Genomic DNA, 17,932 nt, shown 5'->3' with positions numbered 1-17,932 from the left:
AGTCAAATTTCATAAATTGATGAATTTTAGAAAGTGGATTTCGACCCACTCATGAATCCAAGTAGAAATTCGTGTAATTGTGAGTTAGGATTTCACGATAGAATAAGAATTTTTTTGAATTTGGTTATTTGAATGATCTGAAGCATACACCCACTTGATGTAAAAAGTATGATGAACATGATGATCAAGTAGTTGCAAATAGGTGTAATTTTGATGTATGATCTTGTATGTGATAGAGAGATTTAGATAAGTTGATGTAGGATGAAAGAAATGTATGAATTTGATTGAATTTGATAACCCATGAAGTAAACAAGTAGAACTATGCTTTAAATACTTGTACCTTATGCTTTGTTGATGTTATGCACACCAAGTGTTTGATGAAATGCCTTAATTAAGAATTCAGCATTATTGGTCTTAAACCTTATGTAATGATCATGATTTGAATGTGCTTATGAAGTAGGTGTTAATTTATATGATGTCTTATCAAAGGATGTATGTAAATGAGCATAAGACATGAATTCTAAGTATAAATAGTTATCTATAGGTGTAAAGGAAGAAAGTTTAAGTCACGCGAAGCAACAAGAGAATCAAGAACGAAGTACGCTACGTGTACGATTATGGTTTTTATTATAGCTTTGTTTATCATTATCTATTGGGGCAATTGTAATCGATAAAAGAAGGATCATGTATAAGACTCATTATGAATGGGTCGAATAAATTAGAATGATATGCAAGAGAATAAATATGTGTTAGACCCCTCATGAACAGGTCGAACGAACTAGAATGAAAGTATAAAGAATGATAGTATGATGTTTATACCATGAACGGATTCAAGTAAAAGAATGTCAATACTAGTTAACAAGCTAACTTGTAAGGTTACGCTAATGGCATATTTGTTATATTATCGTGAGTTAAAATCTTATGTTATTAGGAAGGGATTAAGTTTAAATGTTATTAAATTTTGATGTTGTGATGTAGGTAAAACTCAAGTTTAGATGGTCACGCTTCGCTCGGATTGAAAACACTTCAAATGCCCTCCATGCGCTTCCGCAATTTTTGTAAAGTTGTTAATGGGTCAAAATACTTTTGTTACAAATAGCTCATGTTAAGTTGTAAAACTATAACCCTTAATTATGCTATGCCTTTTGTAAATCCTAGTTGGTTGTAAATGTTTCAAACGGAATGGTATTTGTATGGATAATTAAGCTTGTTCTAATGGTATGTAAAAAGTTTAAATTGGGTCGTGATTTTGTCGTTAAAGTATTGATTTTTGACCATATTTGAAAACGGGCTTTACTTGGATATCACATGACACTTTTTAAATGGTTTTTACAGTTTGTATATGAAATGTGGTTTGTATTTGATCCTAGTCCTTGTGATATGTGCATCCATTCCCATGTTTCTTTCTTTGTTCCTTTTTTCTAGGACCATGTACGCCTATTAAATGCATAGAATTTCCATGCTTTGTTATGAAATGGATGTTAGTAAAATCTAACCTTCTCGTCTTCTTCTTCTCTACTAAACTTTTGCTGCTCTAATTCCTGGCTAAAACCCAAGAGACCACATCATCAGCATAGTGTAACAAAAAAACAACTAAGAAGTAATTCATTCCTCGACTTCTACCATCAGTTTTTCAACAACCTGCTATCTCATCCCATTCACATGTTCTCCCAATGCGACCATCTGTGTGAGGTGCTTCCAATGATTTATTCCATAAACCCAGTATTGAAATTGATTCTAAGCAATCGATCAATTTTGTAATGGATTGCTTCATCTCTAGTGGGTTCTTCCTAATCGAATATATGATTTAGATCAAATTTAAAATTTTAGCATTCCAATCAGAATCGGTCTTGAATACTAGTGATTACTAAGGTGGTGTTTGTTTTTTCAAATGAAAAAGGTCTGCAGTCTGCGGACCACATCTGTAAACGTCTGCACGAGAAGAGGTGGACCAAATGTCTGCGGAGTGTAATAAAAAGAGTGTTTGTTTTTTCCCTTTCTCTTGACAACACCCCCAAGCTCTGCATTCTTCGCAAAACCAATTCAATCATCACCCCCACCACCACATTTCATCAAATCAACATCACTGCCCACCGACAACATCCCCAATCATCACCCCTTTCTATTCGAAGTCACCCTGTGACAACCCTCACTAAACCAGGTATCCGTACGATTGATTAATTTTAATTACGTGCCTAATGACTGTGCTTAATTACAACTGATGACGTAGACTGCTTCCTGATTTCTGTAACATACATACATATGCATCACATTTCATATTGTCACTCCATTTATTACACACAAACTTTAGTGACATACTTGATGCACAAAGCACAGCTAGCACACTTAAGCGGATAACTCAGGTTTATACTGACAGTGCCAGTACATAGACAGACAGTGTTTTGAGACCCAGTATGGGCCAGGGACAAAGTACTACACTAGTATGGGTGTAGGGAAGTGAGGACCATAAGACTGTGTCACTAGGTGATAGCTTGAGTGCCGGAAAGTGCCTAAAACTCATTTTAAGTGCAGAATTCTGCATTTTCAGCAACAATTCAATTTTAACATACTCGTATTATACAGAGAATTGACTAAATAGTCCTGAACGCTTTCCTAAGTGTTGGAATTAATTTCGTTACAAAAAGATGCATAAAAGACACTATACGGTACGATTTGACACTTTAACGGAATGGTACTTAACCGAACAACCGGACATTACCCGGGACACCAAAATTTTGTCAAAAACATTATTTTGTTATTTTTAACTAATTATGGTTCCAAAAATCCCCACACACTATAACAATATGTCATACACTTACTACTTTAGAAAATACCCTTAACCTCCTAATTATTTACCCACTAATTATCAAATTTTACAAATTACCCCCCCCCCTAGCAAATCTAAGTCATCATCATCACCAAATATTCTTGGATTTTAATTTTTTTATTTCCGTGATTTTGGTTGGCCAAGAATCTATGCAATCATTTCTCTAGGATTGAATAGGGTGGCTTAGTGAGTTCCAAGAAACCTTATATCATCACAACCCTCACAAGTTCATTTCACCTCCCTCAAACTCACTCTCTCTCTTCCCTCTCGGCTGCCCACATCCGCCACCACCCTCACCACTTCAACATCCACCCATTTGATCGATTTTCAAGTCCAAAACAAGTGATATAAGGAACCTTGTGAAGCTTGGAGCTTGGAGTCTTGAAGAAACATCACCCCTTGCATTCTCACGCCATTTTCATCATCATTTCTTGTTCACAAGTTCATCCCTAGCCCTTGTGCTAATTGTAAGTCTTCGATTTAACTCTTGAATCACTTCTACGTTGATTGTTCGGAAGATTGTTGTTTGAAGTTTAACACAAGAACACAAGGAGATAATGAACAAGGAACCTAAACATGAACTTATATAATGATAAAATCTGGTTGGATTATGTTGGTATAAGCATGCATGTTGTTTGATCATTGATTTCTCGATAAACCCGTTGTTAGAACAATTGTTGACGCGTTTTAGTAACATTTACACTCTAAAAAGCATGTTGATTAGTATTTTTCAGCCAACTTCAACAGGCTGTAACTGGATCATTATAAATCGAAAAAACTAATTTTCTGAAGCCTAAAATATGCATTTTCGAAAACGATCAAATGGCACTGGAATCGTAATTTTTCGAGGTTATTTACTAATTTTAAAGGACTGTTTTTGGACAGCAGCTCAAGCTGTGTTTTTACTACAGAAAAAGTGTGTTGTATTCGGAGTCATAACTTAAAAACTGAGTAGAATTAGCTCATGGAATTTTTACTATAGATGTTCACTGTTGTCGCGGTGATCCTCCAACTGGAATTTCGTCAATCGGACTTACGATTAATTTTTAGTGAATTATTCTGTAGACTGTAGTCAGAAAGTGACAAATTTGATTGCAGTCTGGTAAATGAATTTCTATAAAATATTGGTGATGAACTGGACCCCAATATTTTTACACAATAAAATATGGACCGTATATGACTTTCTGTAAAAATTTGGGAATTTTTGGAATGCGTTAACTATTTTATTAAATTGCTCGAAAATAGTCCAGTTTTGACTAATAAAGCAGAAATGACATAAGTAGCATATTGCATGTCTAATTGTCGGGTTGGTTATGTGAGAACAATCTACGGGATATATGTAAAAGAAAATGATATGCTATTTAGCATGGACACCTCCATTTACAAAGGAGACTATGGCGAAATTTTCCGAAAATCCTAACACTTAGTAAATATTTTCGAGACGAGTGTTTACTAGTATATTTTAGATTTTGTTTTCAAAGATAAAACTCGTCATAATATATCACAAAATACAAAATATCGGAGGTTGGTTTTATACATAAAAATGGTTAAGTATATATTCTCAAAAAGGGACTTAAAAATATTTCCGACATCCCATCCTTGGAAAGGAAATGCGTATATAAGATATCTTGGAAGTATTGATACTAGAATATTGAACGAGCAAATATCCCAACGCGGCATATGATTAAGTTGAAATATTAATTATTTTGACAAATAATTATCACTCGAAATAATATAAGAAACGTAACTCAAAACATTAAACTCTAAGCCAAGGCACGGCCCGTTCGTTTAATAGACATTAGTACGTTGTAGGTTGTCGTGTAGCGGACAGAGTTTGAGATATGATTCAAGACGCACTACAGTGAGTTCATGTCCCCCTTTTCTCTTAACTATTTTTAGTTTTATACCTCGGGGGTGGAATACATGTTACAATTTATTACAGACATTTATACATGGTATGGTTAGCTTAAGGAGGGTTTTTACTACGCGATCAAGTGAGTGGTGGGCATGACACTTAAGGCCATTAATCCTCATTGTAGGACCACGGGGCATGAGTGATATATCTATTTGGGTGTAGCGAGCCCACACCCATGAGGCCGGGGCGGCCCATAGTGGTGACTATGTCTTCATACCAGAGACAAATTTGCTAGGTTTGAGTCTTCCTGCATCGACTCAAACAGGGCCGAACGTGATCCTACAAGTGGTATCAGAGCTCAGGAGGAGGAGTTCTTGCCATTTTAGCTGAATTTCATCATTATTTCTTGTTTCTACACCTTCTTTCATCAATTCAGAAAATTTTATTGGTCGAAATTGTCTCAAAATTTCACAGAGTGTGCGTGATTAAATATTAACAAACTCTGGAAAGTTTCAGACCAAAATACGGACAAAAAATGGACGAAATGATCTTCCAACTTAGTTCCGCTTTTACGGACACTTGATTGTTTCGCTTCAGTGATAGTGTTGTTTCGCTCCAAAAGACAGTTAGTTTCGCTTCAGTGTCACATAAGTTGATAGTTCCGCTCCAAAAAGTAGTTCCGCTTTTGTGTTCATCATAGATTCGCTTGAACAGACAATTTAGAGTTCTGCTTATTTGACACTTTGGAGGTTCCGCTCTTTTGACCAATTAAAGGTTTCGCTTTTAAGACAGTTTAAAGGTTCCGCTTATTGTGACAAGTGAAGATTCGCTTTTGTGACACATTAAGTAGTTTCGCTTATTGTGATAGTTTCGCTTCAAGTGTCAACTTTGCCTAAACTTGGAAATTTTGTGAACTTTGGACAATTGAACAATGGACACTGATTTCTATAATGCCTTTGCTAGCCCGATCTCTATTACTCAGAATGCTTTGATTGAAATGAAACTGGAACATCTCAGAAACCACCTAAACTCATGGATATTGATGATTATAACGTGTGGTCTGAACGATTTGGAAACTGGGTTGAGGCTTATCACCTAGATGCGTGGGAACACACTGAAGAACCATATGTTAGACCCGTTACAAATGGTGTGCAGCAAACAATTCGAGAATGAGTACTGAAAATAAAAAGAAATATCGAGATGAGAAACTGATGGTGAGTCTGCTTCAGCAAGCGATAAAAGAAGATATCTTGATATTGCTTCAACATGATGGAACTGCTTATTCAATCTGGACAGAATTGGAAGCAAAATTTGTTGGAAGTGATGATATGCTCAAAAATAAGATGTCTCTCATGAAGAAAGAATTCGATTTATTCCGTGGTTTGAAAAATGAAAACATCAAGCAGATAATTGATAGATATTGTAACTTGGTGAGAAATATGACAAAACTTGGAATTAAGAAAGATACTGATGAATTGATTGAAAAACTTGCAGATGCGCTACCACATGAAACATGGGGAACATTTCTGATGATGCTGAGATCCAACAGAAAAGATTATAAGAATATGACACTGGGAGATTTCATCAAACACCTGGAAGCTCAAGAGATGGTGCAAAGGAAGATAGCCAGGATGAAGAATTACGATGGAGAACAAGACATCAGCTTATACTACAAGAGTGGTGATCCTGGAACGACAAGTCATTCTCCAAAAATTGAAACTGCATTCAGTGTGAAAGATTCTTCTGAAAAGAAGTCATCCCAAGGATCAAGCAACACAAGATTTTCATCATTCGATCCAAATATTTCTGTAACAAAGAATGGAAGAAAACTTCAGTGCAATATTGTTCTTAGTATTGAAAATGATCAAGATTACACTGAAGAGATTGCTAAAAATCAAATGTATTTGTTGGAAATGGTTCTTGAGTCTTATAGTAGTTTTGTGGCCGGAAAGATCGGTAATCCAATGCTTACGAAAGAGGATTACGATCAAATTGATGCTGAGGAAATGGAATTAATGGGCATAAAATGGTGCATGGCTAGTGTGATGAGACGAGCTGAGAAGTTTAAACAAATTACGGGAAGAGATGATTTTCGTGATGCAAATGTTTCAACTTTAGGCTTTGATAAATCTAAAGTTACGTGTTTTCGTTGTAGGGAAAAGGGGCATTTCAAGAGAGAGTGCAAAAATCGTGAAGCTACTGGAGCCCAAAATCCTTTTGGAAACAACGATTATCACAAAAACGCGATTTATCATCAAGTCACACCACCAGCACAGCATCAGGCACAAACTGCACATGGGAGAGATGTGATTGACGGGTCAAAAAGAGCATGTCTAAGCAAATATGAAAACTTTTCATGGGATAAATATATTCCAACAAACAGCAAAGTGTGTTTGGCAGAACAAGATGATGAAAAATTGGCTGAAGGTTTCTGTTGGGACGATTTTTGCCCAGATCAGGATCTCATGGCAAAAGAGATGTCCAAAAACACTTCGAATGCTCATGCTTTCATTGCTAATGCTTATGATTTGAAATGTGCAAAAAGAAGCAGAAAAGTCATAGAAGCTGCTGAAGCAAGACGAAGCAAGCTCGAAGAAGAGGAAGAGAGATTAAAAGCTGAAGCTGAAGCTGAGAGAAAAAGAAGAGATGAATTTTTAAGATCAAACAGAACAGTCAAAGAGGTTCCTGAATTTGAAGTAAAAGTTGATGCTGAACCTGTCAAAGTTCCTGAAATGTGCATGAATTGTGATTCTTTAATCAAGCAGAACAATGAGTTACTGCATAACATAAACAGATTGAAAGAATCATATGATATAATGAACAGAGAAATCAACAAGTATACTGATTCGAGTGGTGAACAAGCTGTGGCAATGAATACACTGAAGATAGCGTACCTGAGACAGCTTGGTGATGCTAATTTTCATATAAAGAAATGTGCTGATCTGGAGTTGGAGTTAGCAACACAAAAGATAGAAACTGAGAAAGTTAAAAGATTATTAGAAAGTTACTCATGTTCTACTTTTGTTGTTGACAGGATTTATCCGGTTGTGGAGAATTTGAAGACGTTTGGAGAAGAGAAGACGTTTGGAGAAGAGAAGACGTCCAAAGAAAAGAAATCTGTGACAAAAGACGAAGAAAAAGTGAAGATTTCTGGTAAGAAATCAAGTGTGGTCTACAATAGATGTCCGCCCCCGGTCGAAAATGGATATTCACCACGAAATCCAAATTCCGAAAGAGTCGAAAAAGCAATAAACTTAGAATGTGAGTCTGGGCCATCGGATAATTTGCCAGAAAATATTGATGTCACATACACGTCATCCGACACTGATCATGAGTCAAAGTTGATAAAAAGTGTGGTCGATCAGGTGTTAGATAAAGATGATAGTGAGGAGTCAAACATGGAGTCCAAACCCAAAACAAAGTCTGGGTCCAATGCGTCAAAGCCGACATTCAAAAAGGACAAACGGGTTTATGATAAAGAGTTTTTGATGTCAAAATCTAATTTAAATGATGAATCATTCAAAGTAGCATATACTTTGAAAGACTCTGACAAATTATATTCTGATGAAGCTTTTCCAATAAGAAGTGTCAGACTTGAAATGATTCAAAAGGTTTTCAAAATAACAGAAATTAATATTTCTGAAATAAAAGATTTGAATCTTATAGGAAAACCTAAACAATACATTTCAAGAGATCAACAAAGAATTAACAAGAAAATGGGTTACAATTGTGGTTATAGTTTCCAAAAGAAACCAAACCATAATCGTAATTTCAAAAAGAAAGGATTAGGATTTGTACCACCGAAAAACTATAAAAATGAAAAAATGTATAAACCAAAAACTATGTTTGTTTCAGGGAAAACGACAGAAGCTGAAAAAGAACAATCATTCAGAAAGCAGACAAATCAGGAATTCCTTGCAAAGAAGCAAGAAGAACTGAAGAAGAATGATGTCCCAAAGAAGATTGAAAAGGGAACCTGTTTTCAGTGTAAAACTGTTGGTCATGTTGCTAGGAATTGTCCGAAGACATTCAAGCCAAAACAGGAAGTCTCTGGAAAAATGAAAGAAAAGGTTGTCGAGAAGACTGAACTGTTAACCCGGAAGTTTACTGGCTTTAAAAATTCAACTTTTGAAAAAGGAGAGTGTTCAAAGAGTGTTTCAAGAAGAAAAGAAAATGTAATAAATCAAAAATGGGTTGTGAAAGGTTCAGGTAACAATTCTGGTGATGAATCTGATTCCACAAAATCAGAGGAGCCACGTGTTGAGAAAAAGGTTGAAAGAAAAGTTCCGACTATGAAGTATGAACGATGAAAATTTTCCACCTTTGCGTGCTGAAAATTTTATGAAGAAAGTTGGAAAAGTTGAAATTTCAAATCAATTTTATTCTGACAAGAAGGAATTTGATGTTGAAAAGACTTTCAACGGAAATGTGAAACACATTTTTGGCAAAATGGTTAATGGTAAGGCCAAAGGTGTTAAAGAATTTTATGCTGCCAAAAGAGGGGTTCACAAGTCCGTTAAAAGTAAAGATGAAGAAGTTGTTACACCCAAGGAAGGTCAGGCTTGGGTGGATATATTTTTCAAAGAGTAAAAACCTGACTTGCCGGAGATCCCAAGTTGGTAATTGTGGATCAGGAATCGGCATCATTCGTTATCATGTTTGTATAATGTGTTTGAGAAGTTTTTGCAAGACTTGCCGGAACTCCCAGGTTTGTAAGCGAGGAGTAGGAATCGGCACCTTGAGAATTCAACCAACAGATGGTAATTGGTTGAAAAACAGGTTGAAGATTCGTTTGTGCATATTTGCATATGGTAAATCAAGGACATTAATTTGTACTTGAATTTTTCCTACAAGTGGTTGAATGATAATATGATAAACCACATCCCGAATTTGTTAATTGACAAATCTACAAGTGATAAAATCCATCAAACTTATTTTCCAGAAAAACCATTTTGATTGAAACAAACTTGAGTGTTTTGAAATCATTATGGGAAAATAGTTTGTTGTGAGGGGGAGTTCTGATTGTTTAAGCCAAACGAATGGAGAATTGAGGTGATTCGATATCAGTTGTCATGTTCTGTACAGTTTGTTTTCAATTTTTTTAGATGTATTTGAATTTTAGGGGGAGTAAGAATTTTTAGAAAATCCATAGACATCAGAAAATTCGAAAAAAGCCAAAAACATGATAAAACTGAAAAATGAGTTTTTGTTGCATAAAAGAGGAAATGATAGTACATCAGTGGACTATCGCGACACGCTAAAGAAATGTAAAGTCAAAATGTGATAAACAATCTTACTGTGGATGTGTCAGTAGGTTTTCGCACATTTAGTAAACTATAAAGAGATATAAATCTAAATTTTGCTTATTCTGTGGGTTTACAAAACTGTTTGGATATATAGGTAACCCCTGAAATCTTGTTTGAAAGGTCCCTTATTCTGAGATACTAGGTCTTTATACTCAGTGATATCTGGGGTATTATCCCGGGACTTCTGTTGTATGGAAATACTGACCTAGTCCCCGGATAATGCTTTCTGCAAAAAGCTTGTATAAGCATCGCCCTCAGCATGCTGATGAAACAATAAAATTGATAGTCGCTGCTGTTGTAATTAAAAGATCCTCTAAAGGGGACACACCGAAAGTCGAAGCCGTCATCTCTCTGCGTATACGGAAGTATCGACCTGAGCTCTCACGGCCCTCGCACATAACCCCTTTACAGATATCATCTGTGGTATACTCACCTGTAAGACTGAATATTGGGATCTGGATACGGGAGTATATTCAAGTAGTGGGACACACGGATAAGTTTAAGTATCTAAGACACTAATTGCATATCTCGAAACAGTTGAAATTTGTGTGAAAATTTAAGAGGACAAACATACTGACAATCTAGGTAAATTGTTTAGAGCTTAAAATGAAATAAAGCTTAACGGTGTTGATGATATGTCTTAGAAACTGATATGTTCCTCTTGCACGAACTCACAAAAATATTGTCTGTAAATATTTCATTTCTGCATTGTTTCGTGTTTTTACAAAGTGGTGTTAGTTACTTTCTTCCAGATAATCCAAAATGATTTTAGTGTGTTTTAGCATAAATTTTTGTAAAAATCAAAAAGATTTTCGAAAACTGGTGTTGAGAAGCTGATTTTCAAAGTTCAAAGTGCTAAACATGAAGAACAAGTTTGGGAGAGTGTATTTGATGATTGTTAAGTTTTGCTTGAAAAGAACCAGTAAAAGATCCTGAATGCAAAATCATTACTATAATTTACCAACATTGTTTCTAAATTGTTGAAAAGATTTAATCTTTGAAGAAACTTATGTTTGGGTAGAGATTGAGCAGGTAAGTGTGTGCCAGTAGACTATTCTGTGATGGAATAGAGCCAGGTATCAATCTTGAAGATAAATTCTGAAGTTGTGATTTCCAGACTACGATCCCAGCAGATTGAGAGGGGGAGTCTGAAGACACCGTGTCAACATCCGAGAGAGAGGAGTTTGTTGATGATGAAGATAGAGTTTGCGGATTCTTGAAATGACAAATACTTCAGAGAAAGATTAAAGACTGATAAAGACCGTAGGTTGACAATTGAAGACTCGAATACTCCGTCAACATCCGAGGGGGAGTCTGTTGATGCACTACGTCTGTCGACTACGTCTTACATCGAGTCTTAGTGTTGTATAGGTTAGACATGGCACGAAATCCTAGAAACATATGTTAGAATAGGTTTCGCTTATGTGTCATAGTCTTAGGTTCGCTTATGTGTCATTGTATTAGTTCCGCTTATTAGTCATTGTGGTAGGTTCGCTTATACGGACATGATCGTATAAACGGAACCTGTTGGACTATATAAGTGACACTTTCAAGCGAACCTAAACACATAGTTGAAGGTGTTTTCTTCCGGTGAGCCACGAAGTGCTGCCGAAGTGCTGTCAGAGTCTGTAAACGTTTTCAAGATCAATAAAACAGCAATTATAAGTGAATACGGCTAAAATCGCACCAAATCATTAGTTTCCGCCTCTTGATTTGGATAGGAATTCTTCTGATCGACTCAAACAGGGCCGAACGCGATCCTACACAAACTACATGTATTTCAGGGAATTAATTGGATCTGGCAAGTGTTGCATGTTAGTCAAGCTGCGTACTAAATAAGGATGTCATCCAGGGTTGTAGGGTTTGGGAAGTGTAACTCCTTCCTGGACGAGTTGCATGTCTCTTATCCTCGTATTGTTAGTAGTCTTTCGTTGAGTCTTATGAACTCATTTTAAAACAAGTCATGGTTTGTAATGTATTTTGTGGTTGATGTTTTTAAGACAATATGTTATGCATTTTCTAAACTATTTTAATGGATGAACATCACGTACTTTTATCATATAGCATTGTTGTGATTGTTGCTATGGTGTTAAGAAGTCACACCAAATAAATCCACGCTTCCGCAAAAGCCAGGGTGTGACACACCCACCCACTCCCCACCGACAACATCCCCCATCGTCAACCTTCTGGATGTTGTAGTCAGCTAGGGTTCTGCTGTCCTCGAGTTGTTTTCCGACAAATATGAGGTGTTGTTGGTCCGGTGGGATGCCTTCTTTGTCTTGAATTTTGGTCCGGTGTCTGAGGATTCGACTTCCGGCGAAGATGAGGCGTTGTTCGTTTGGCGAAGATAAGGCGTTGTTGGTCCGGGTGGACTGGAGATGATGTGGTGAACGATGGTGGAGGGGCAGCGGAAGTGGGGGGTGGCGTAGGAGGTGAGGTGTCGGCTGGATGTGGAGATGAGTGTAGGGTTTTGAGGTTTGAAGATGTGGAGGTGTTTTGAAAGAGAGAGGTGTTTTGAAAAGGTTTGAAGAGGTTAGTCCAGGTCTGCGCGAGGAAGACCTCTAGAAGAGCTTTTTTAGTGAAATCTCTTCCAAAAAAACAAACACGCTGCAAACCCAAAGTCTGCTCATGGTCTGTGCGACGTAGACATAAAAGGTCAGGAAATACTTCTTGCAAAAAAAACAAACACCCCGTTTGCCTAGTGATGATCAATTATTGAGTAATGACATTACACACTATTAAACATGTTAATTAATGTGAAAATAGTTTTTGTAGCTCACTTCATCATATATTCATATACACTGACTCTTATGTGAATTTAGTAATGTTTTTTTCTTTTTTTATTAATGTTCCAATGTCACGTGAATTTTCAAAACCTTTATAACACTAAAAACAGACACATAATACGATTTATTTATACTTTAAAAACAAATAAACATAAATTTAAAGCCTAGTAAAATGATCTTGCAGCAATTCTTCGCTTCCTTAGGCGCTCAGCGATGATGAAGGCTAACTCAAGGGACTGAGATGCATTAAGCCGCGGGTCACAATGGGTGTGGTAGCGTGATCCAAGATCATCAAATGTCACGGTTCTCGACCCACCAATACACTCGGTCACGTTTTGTCCGGTCATTTCAAGATGAACCCCTCCTGGGTGGCTTCCTTCTTGCTCGTGCACATCAAAGAAAGCTCTGACCTCCGCCTGTTATTTTAGTACAACAAAGGGTTAATAGACTCCTACAAAATAGCTCATTGCATAGTCAAATGGCAACTTAGTTTTACAAAATTATGACTTGTTTTAGTAATAAAGATTTTTAAATTTAACTAACATATCAGTTATGTATTAAATTTATATATTAAATAAAAATTAAATAAAAGATGGATCAAAAACTGTTCACAGGTCAACCTTAACTTACCTTACTGGCAACGAAAATTAACTATTTTGTCATGCACTCGTTTTAACACCGCACACCATCAACGATAGTTCGTTCGGTCCCCCCATTATAGATAGATACACTCTAAAATAGCCAGATTATGAATCATTGACTTTGGACCCATTCCAACATTCACACATGGTGGACCTTGATCAAACAAGTGGCTCAAGAATATACTAATGGGATGCCCTATTAATATCCCATATAATGCTAATCGACGAAAAGTGCTCCTACGTATCAACCACTCTAGTGGTCTCATTTTCAAACCAATGTTTGATAAATGAGTAGATTTGGGTCATGTTTTATCTCATTTAGATATTTTAATAATATTGAATTTTTTAATCATAATTAGTTACTTGTTATTTGAAAACATTTTTAAAAATTTACAAAAAGGTGTTTGCGGATCCAACCCAACCTTATATTGCCTCGTCTACACTATAAAACATTTTGCCTGTTATCCTACCTACCCGACCCATCCATCTTTCCTTTTCTAACTAGTAACTATCACTACAAAAAGGATACCTTTACACGCTAAGGCCAACGAAAGCCTACTAAGGTCCAAAGCACATGTAAAACGCACAAAAAAGACTTGTCTTTTTGTATCATATTGAATCTTTAGTCCTTTTCACAATCATTCAACTAGTACCAATAATTTATAATGCGATTTTATAACAAAAGAATTGTAAATATCTAAAGTTAATGGATGATAAAGATGAATGAATTACCCTGATAGCGTCAAAGGGGCGAGTTTTTAAACCATTTGGAGCCTTAATCGTGTTCCCATGCATAGGATCCGTGACCCAAGTAACGATTTGACCGGCTCTTCGAACCGCTCTAATTAGATGAGGAAGCTTCACTCGCATGTTCTCTGCTCCCATTCTCGTTATGATAGTAATCCTTCCGGGTTTGTTCTCTGGGTTCAATATGTCAATGATCTTGTTTAACTCATTTGGATCCATTTTGTCACTCACCTTTAAAATAAACTTGTCAATGGGCTTCCAACATGAAGTATAAAGAACAAAAATACATAAGGTCCATGATAAGTTAATACCTTGATGCCAAGAGGGTTAGCAATTCCTCTTAGGAATTCCACATGAGCCCCATCCAATTGGCGGGTTCGTTCCCCTACCCAAAGGAAATGGGCCGAACAATCGTAGTATAACCCGGAAGTTGAATCTAATCGGGTTAAAGATTGTTCATAAGGCAAGTGTAAACACTCATGTGATGTCCAGAATTCAGTTGTGGTCATGATGGGATGATCAATTGTAAGACCAGCAGCTGCCATGAACCCGAGGGCATCATCAACTTGGTTCGCTAGCTCTCGATACCTAACCGAGAAATATCAACCATATTCAAATTAAGATCATATCCAAGACCCACAAGGTAAATAACGACCAACCCACACTTCGTGTACCAGGGTCAAGTGACCGTGCAATTTTTATTTTATTTTTATATTTCATATGCTAATTATATTACCGAATATTAAATGACCCATAAATTTTAAGGCGATGACCCTATGAATAATTTGCGGATAGAAATAAGAGGATACATTTTGTTAAATTTTGTTAGATTGGTAATCATGTTGCCGCTAATGAACAAATTCAGGGTAAAATCATTTACTTCTTATTTTATTTATTTGTATTTCTTATAGGACACTAAATTCAAAAAAAAAAGGGCCAAGGTACGACTTGTCAAATGATCAAAAAAAGGCCAAGTTGATGATGGCAATACTTCCGTCAGTGATCCAAAATTTGCCGTTAAAAAAATATCTGTTTTCTTGTGTTTAAAAAAGCACGCTTAAAGCAAGCTTTAAGCGTGAAGCGCTGGAAACATCGCTTTTTTTGGTCTGAAGCGTTACATTACGTGAAGCGCTGTGAAGCGAGCTTTAAGCGCGAAGCGATGATGGTTTGAAGCGACGCTTCAGCCCAATCAGGTCACATTTGGGCCATTTTTTAAGCCCAACAGTCTTTAAATAGGGTTAAATGAGGCCTGTTTCTTTACCCTAAGTGTGTTTCGACTTTAATTTATGTTTTAACTATGTTTTTTATGTGTTAAGTGTGTTTTTTAATCATGTTTTTGTGTTTGTTATTGATTAACAAGTAGAATAGGTCATATTGATGTGTACAATATATATATATATATATATATATATATATTTTTTAATTTTGAGCGCTTCGTATACGTGAAGCTCTCGCTTCGCGCTTGAAGCTTCGCTTAAAGATTTTGGAACCAAAACACTTGGAGCGCTTCGCGCTTTTTTAAACCAAGCTTCTTTCCCAGACAAAGTTCAACGGTCCCCGTCGCAACTTTTTTAAAAAAGAACACGCTAATGCTGAAATTACAATTAGTTTAAAAAAAAAAAAATCATACCCACCTAATTAAATCGAAAACCCTATAATTATACTCAAAGGAAAAAGATTAAGTACAAATAGTCTTATCGTACAAAATGTACGAAAGCGTGAAAAGGTAAAAAAACTCGGTGGCATTTTCGTTATTATTTTACTTGTAGGGTAGTTATCAAAATACCGTACAAATGATCTTGTATGGTAATTTTGATCTTGTAGAGTAATTTTGTAAAATGATCTTCTAAAGTAATTTTTTAGATTATCATAATTAGTCTACAAATGATCTCGTAGACTAATTTTGATCATGTAGGGTAATTACGAGCAAAATAATTACAAAAATGCCATTACATTTTTCTTTTTTACATTCTAACGTTTTCGTACAATAAATCTATTTGTACACGATTTTTACTCAAAACACTCAAATACCCAAAATATTTCACAAACCCCTGACCAAAAAAAGTCCTTTTATAGACATGCACAAACTAACATACCTATCACCTTGTTCACTGTTTTCTGTAAAATCAAGATTCCACTGGTTAACCCTTTGCAAGGCAGCATATCCTCCAGTAGCAAAAGCTCTCAAAAGATTAAGTGTGGCTGCAGATTGAGTATATGCTCTGATCAATCTTTGCGGGTCGGGTGTTCTTGATTTCAAATCAAACGCATCACCATTCACATTATCCCCTCTGTAACATGGCAGCTTCACACCATCCTTTTCTTCGAACGAGTCCGATCTAGGCTTCGCAAACTGACCCGCCATTCTTCCAACCTGTGTTTAATCAATCATACACCATAACAACTTATAACATATTCAAAAACTCTATATAATTAGTAGTACTAGAACTTTTACGACCAAGGGTCTAACTCGTGTTTTTTTTTTCTTAATAAAAAGATTTATATTTATATATTTCTAAAAAAAAAGTTGTGACAGAGTTTAGCGGAACCTCTTGACCCTCTCTGGTCGATCCACCGTAAGAGAGCATGGGCGAAGCTTTTAAGGGGCGGGAAGGGGCGGCCGACCCCCGAACTTTTCGCTCAGTAGTGGAGAGTATGTAGTTTTCGTATATAAAATTTTGGGTATATAAGTTTTCAAGCCTCCAGTTTTATAGAATTTTTAAGTCCGGTGACTTCCACTCCCGTCGGAAATCTCAAGCTTCGCAACTGTAAAAGAGTGATATTTTTTTACCTTGATAACCGGCATTTGACCACCGAACATCAACACAGCACCCATTTGAAGAATGACTCTGAAAGTATCACGAATATAGTTTGCATTAAACTCCTTAAAGCTTTCAGCGCAATCCCCACCCTGTAACAAAAACGCATTCCCCATTGCGGCCTCAGCGAGCCGGTCCTCCAGGGTTCGGGCTTCTCCCGCAAACACGATTGGCGGGAAAGCTTCGAGTGTCTGGAGGACGGACTCGAGGTCATTTAGGTCTGGGTATTCGGGCAGCTGAAGAGCTTTTTTGGCTTTCCAGCTGTCTGTTGCCCATTTAGAGGGTGGTGATGTGAGTTTCGGGTTTGCGGTTGAGACGGTGGCGGATGTGACGGGTGATGGTGGTTTTGAATTTGATGGATCAGGTGAATGTATGGCGGAGATGGGGCGGAAGGATGAGGTGGTGGTGGTCGGAAAAGATTTGAGTGGTGGTGAAAGAGATTGGATTTGGAGAAGCGAGTTGGTGTTGCGAAGAGCCATTTGTTGGGTGGTATAAGATGAAGTGAGAGATGTTAGGGGGTATTATAAGGGTGAGAGGCAAATTTGGCGACATGAAAGAAGTTGGTATCGGCCATTTGGCCATTGGGGGTAGGTTGAATAGTAGAGGGGTAATTTGGTAATTTGATTAATCCATTGTATAGTCTGAACCTGTATGGTACCGTGGGGAAAATACTTATTTAGTTACACATTTAGGGTCTTGTTTTATGTAACATAAGTGGGAACAAAAAAAAAGTTGTTATATGAACAAAATGATACCTATACTTGTTCTTTATCAAAAGAAAACCATATACACGAAATAGTGGTTCCGAACCAATACCATGGTTGATAATGTTATTCGGTCGGTGTCGGTATCAGTATCGGTATCGATTTCGCACTCAGTTTATTACGGTCGTTGTATTTGGTGTAATTTACAAAACCAAAAAAATCTACTTTATTTTAAATAAAACTATGT

The 17,932-nt window shown here is 36.6% G+C and overlaps 1 protein-coding gene across 1 annotated transcript; it reads right to left on the bottom strand.

Annotated features, from left to right (window-relative positions):
* Positions 1–12,805: 12,805 nt before the first annotated feature.
* LOC110919696 (phospho-2-dehydro-3-deoxyheptonate aldolase 1, chloroplastic) lies at positions 12,806–17,497 on the bottom strand. The gene is made up of 5 exons (XM_022163961.2): positions 16,954–17,497; positions 16,259–16,536; positions 14,474–14,750; positions 14,148–14,393; positions 12,806–13,190 (listed from the first exon to the last, which is right to left on the bottom strand). Exons 1-5 carry the CDS (start codon positions 17,458–17,460, stop codon positions 12,939–12,941), a joined length of 1,560 nt encoding a protein of 519 aa, XP_022019653.1. The 5' UTR covers positions 17,461–17,497; the 3' UTR covers positions 12,806–12,938.
* Positions 17,498–17,932: the final 435 nt, after the last annotated feature.

The sequence above is a fragment of the Helianthus annuus genome, chromosome 2 (assembly GCF_002127325.2).
Source record: "Helianthus annuus cultivar XRQ/B chromosome 2, HanXRQr2.0-SUNRISE, whole genome shotgun sequence".
Classification (NCBI taxonomy): Eukaryota; Viridiplantae; Streptophyta; class Magnoliopsida; order Asterales; family Asteraceae; genus Helianthus; species Helianthus annuus.
This window is presented reverse-complemented; position numbering and strand designations above follow the sequence as displayed.

Bases quoted from the DNA above. Each gene is read 5' to 3' on its own strand.
- LOC110919696 (XM_022163961.2), bottom strand. From the start codon at position 17,460: ATGGCTCTTCGCAACACCAACTCGCTTCTCCAAATCCAATCTCTTTCA. The intron at 14,394-14,473 runs GTATTAACTTAT...TTTATTTTAAAG, and splicing joins CTAACCCTCTTGGCATCAAG to GTGAGTGACAAAATGGATCC. The intron at 13,191-14,147 runs GTAATTCATTCA...CTAAAATAACAG, and splicing joins GCCCCTTTGACGCTATCAGG to GCGGAGGTCAGAGCTTTCTT.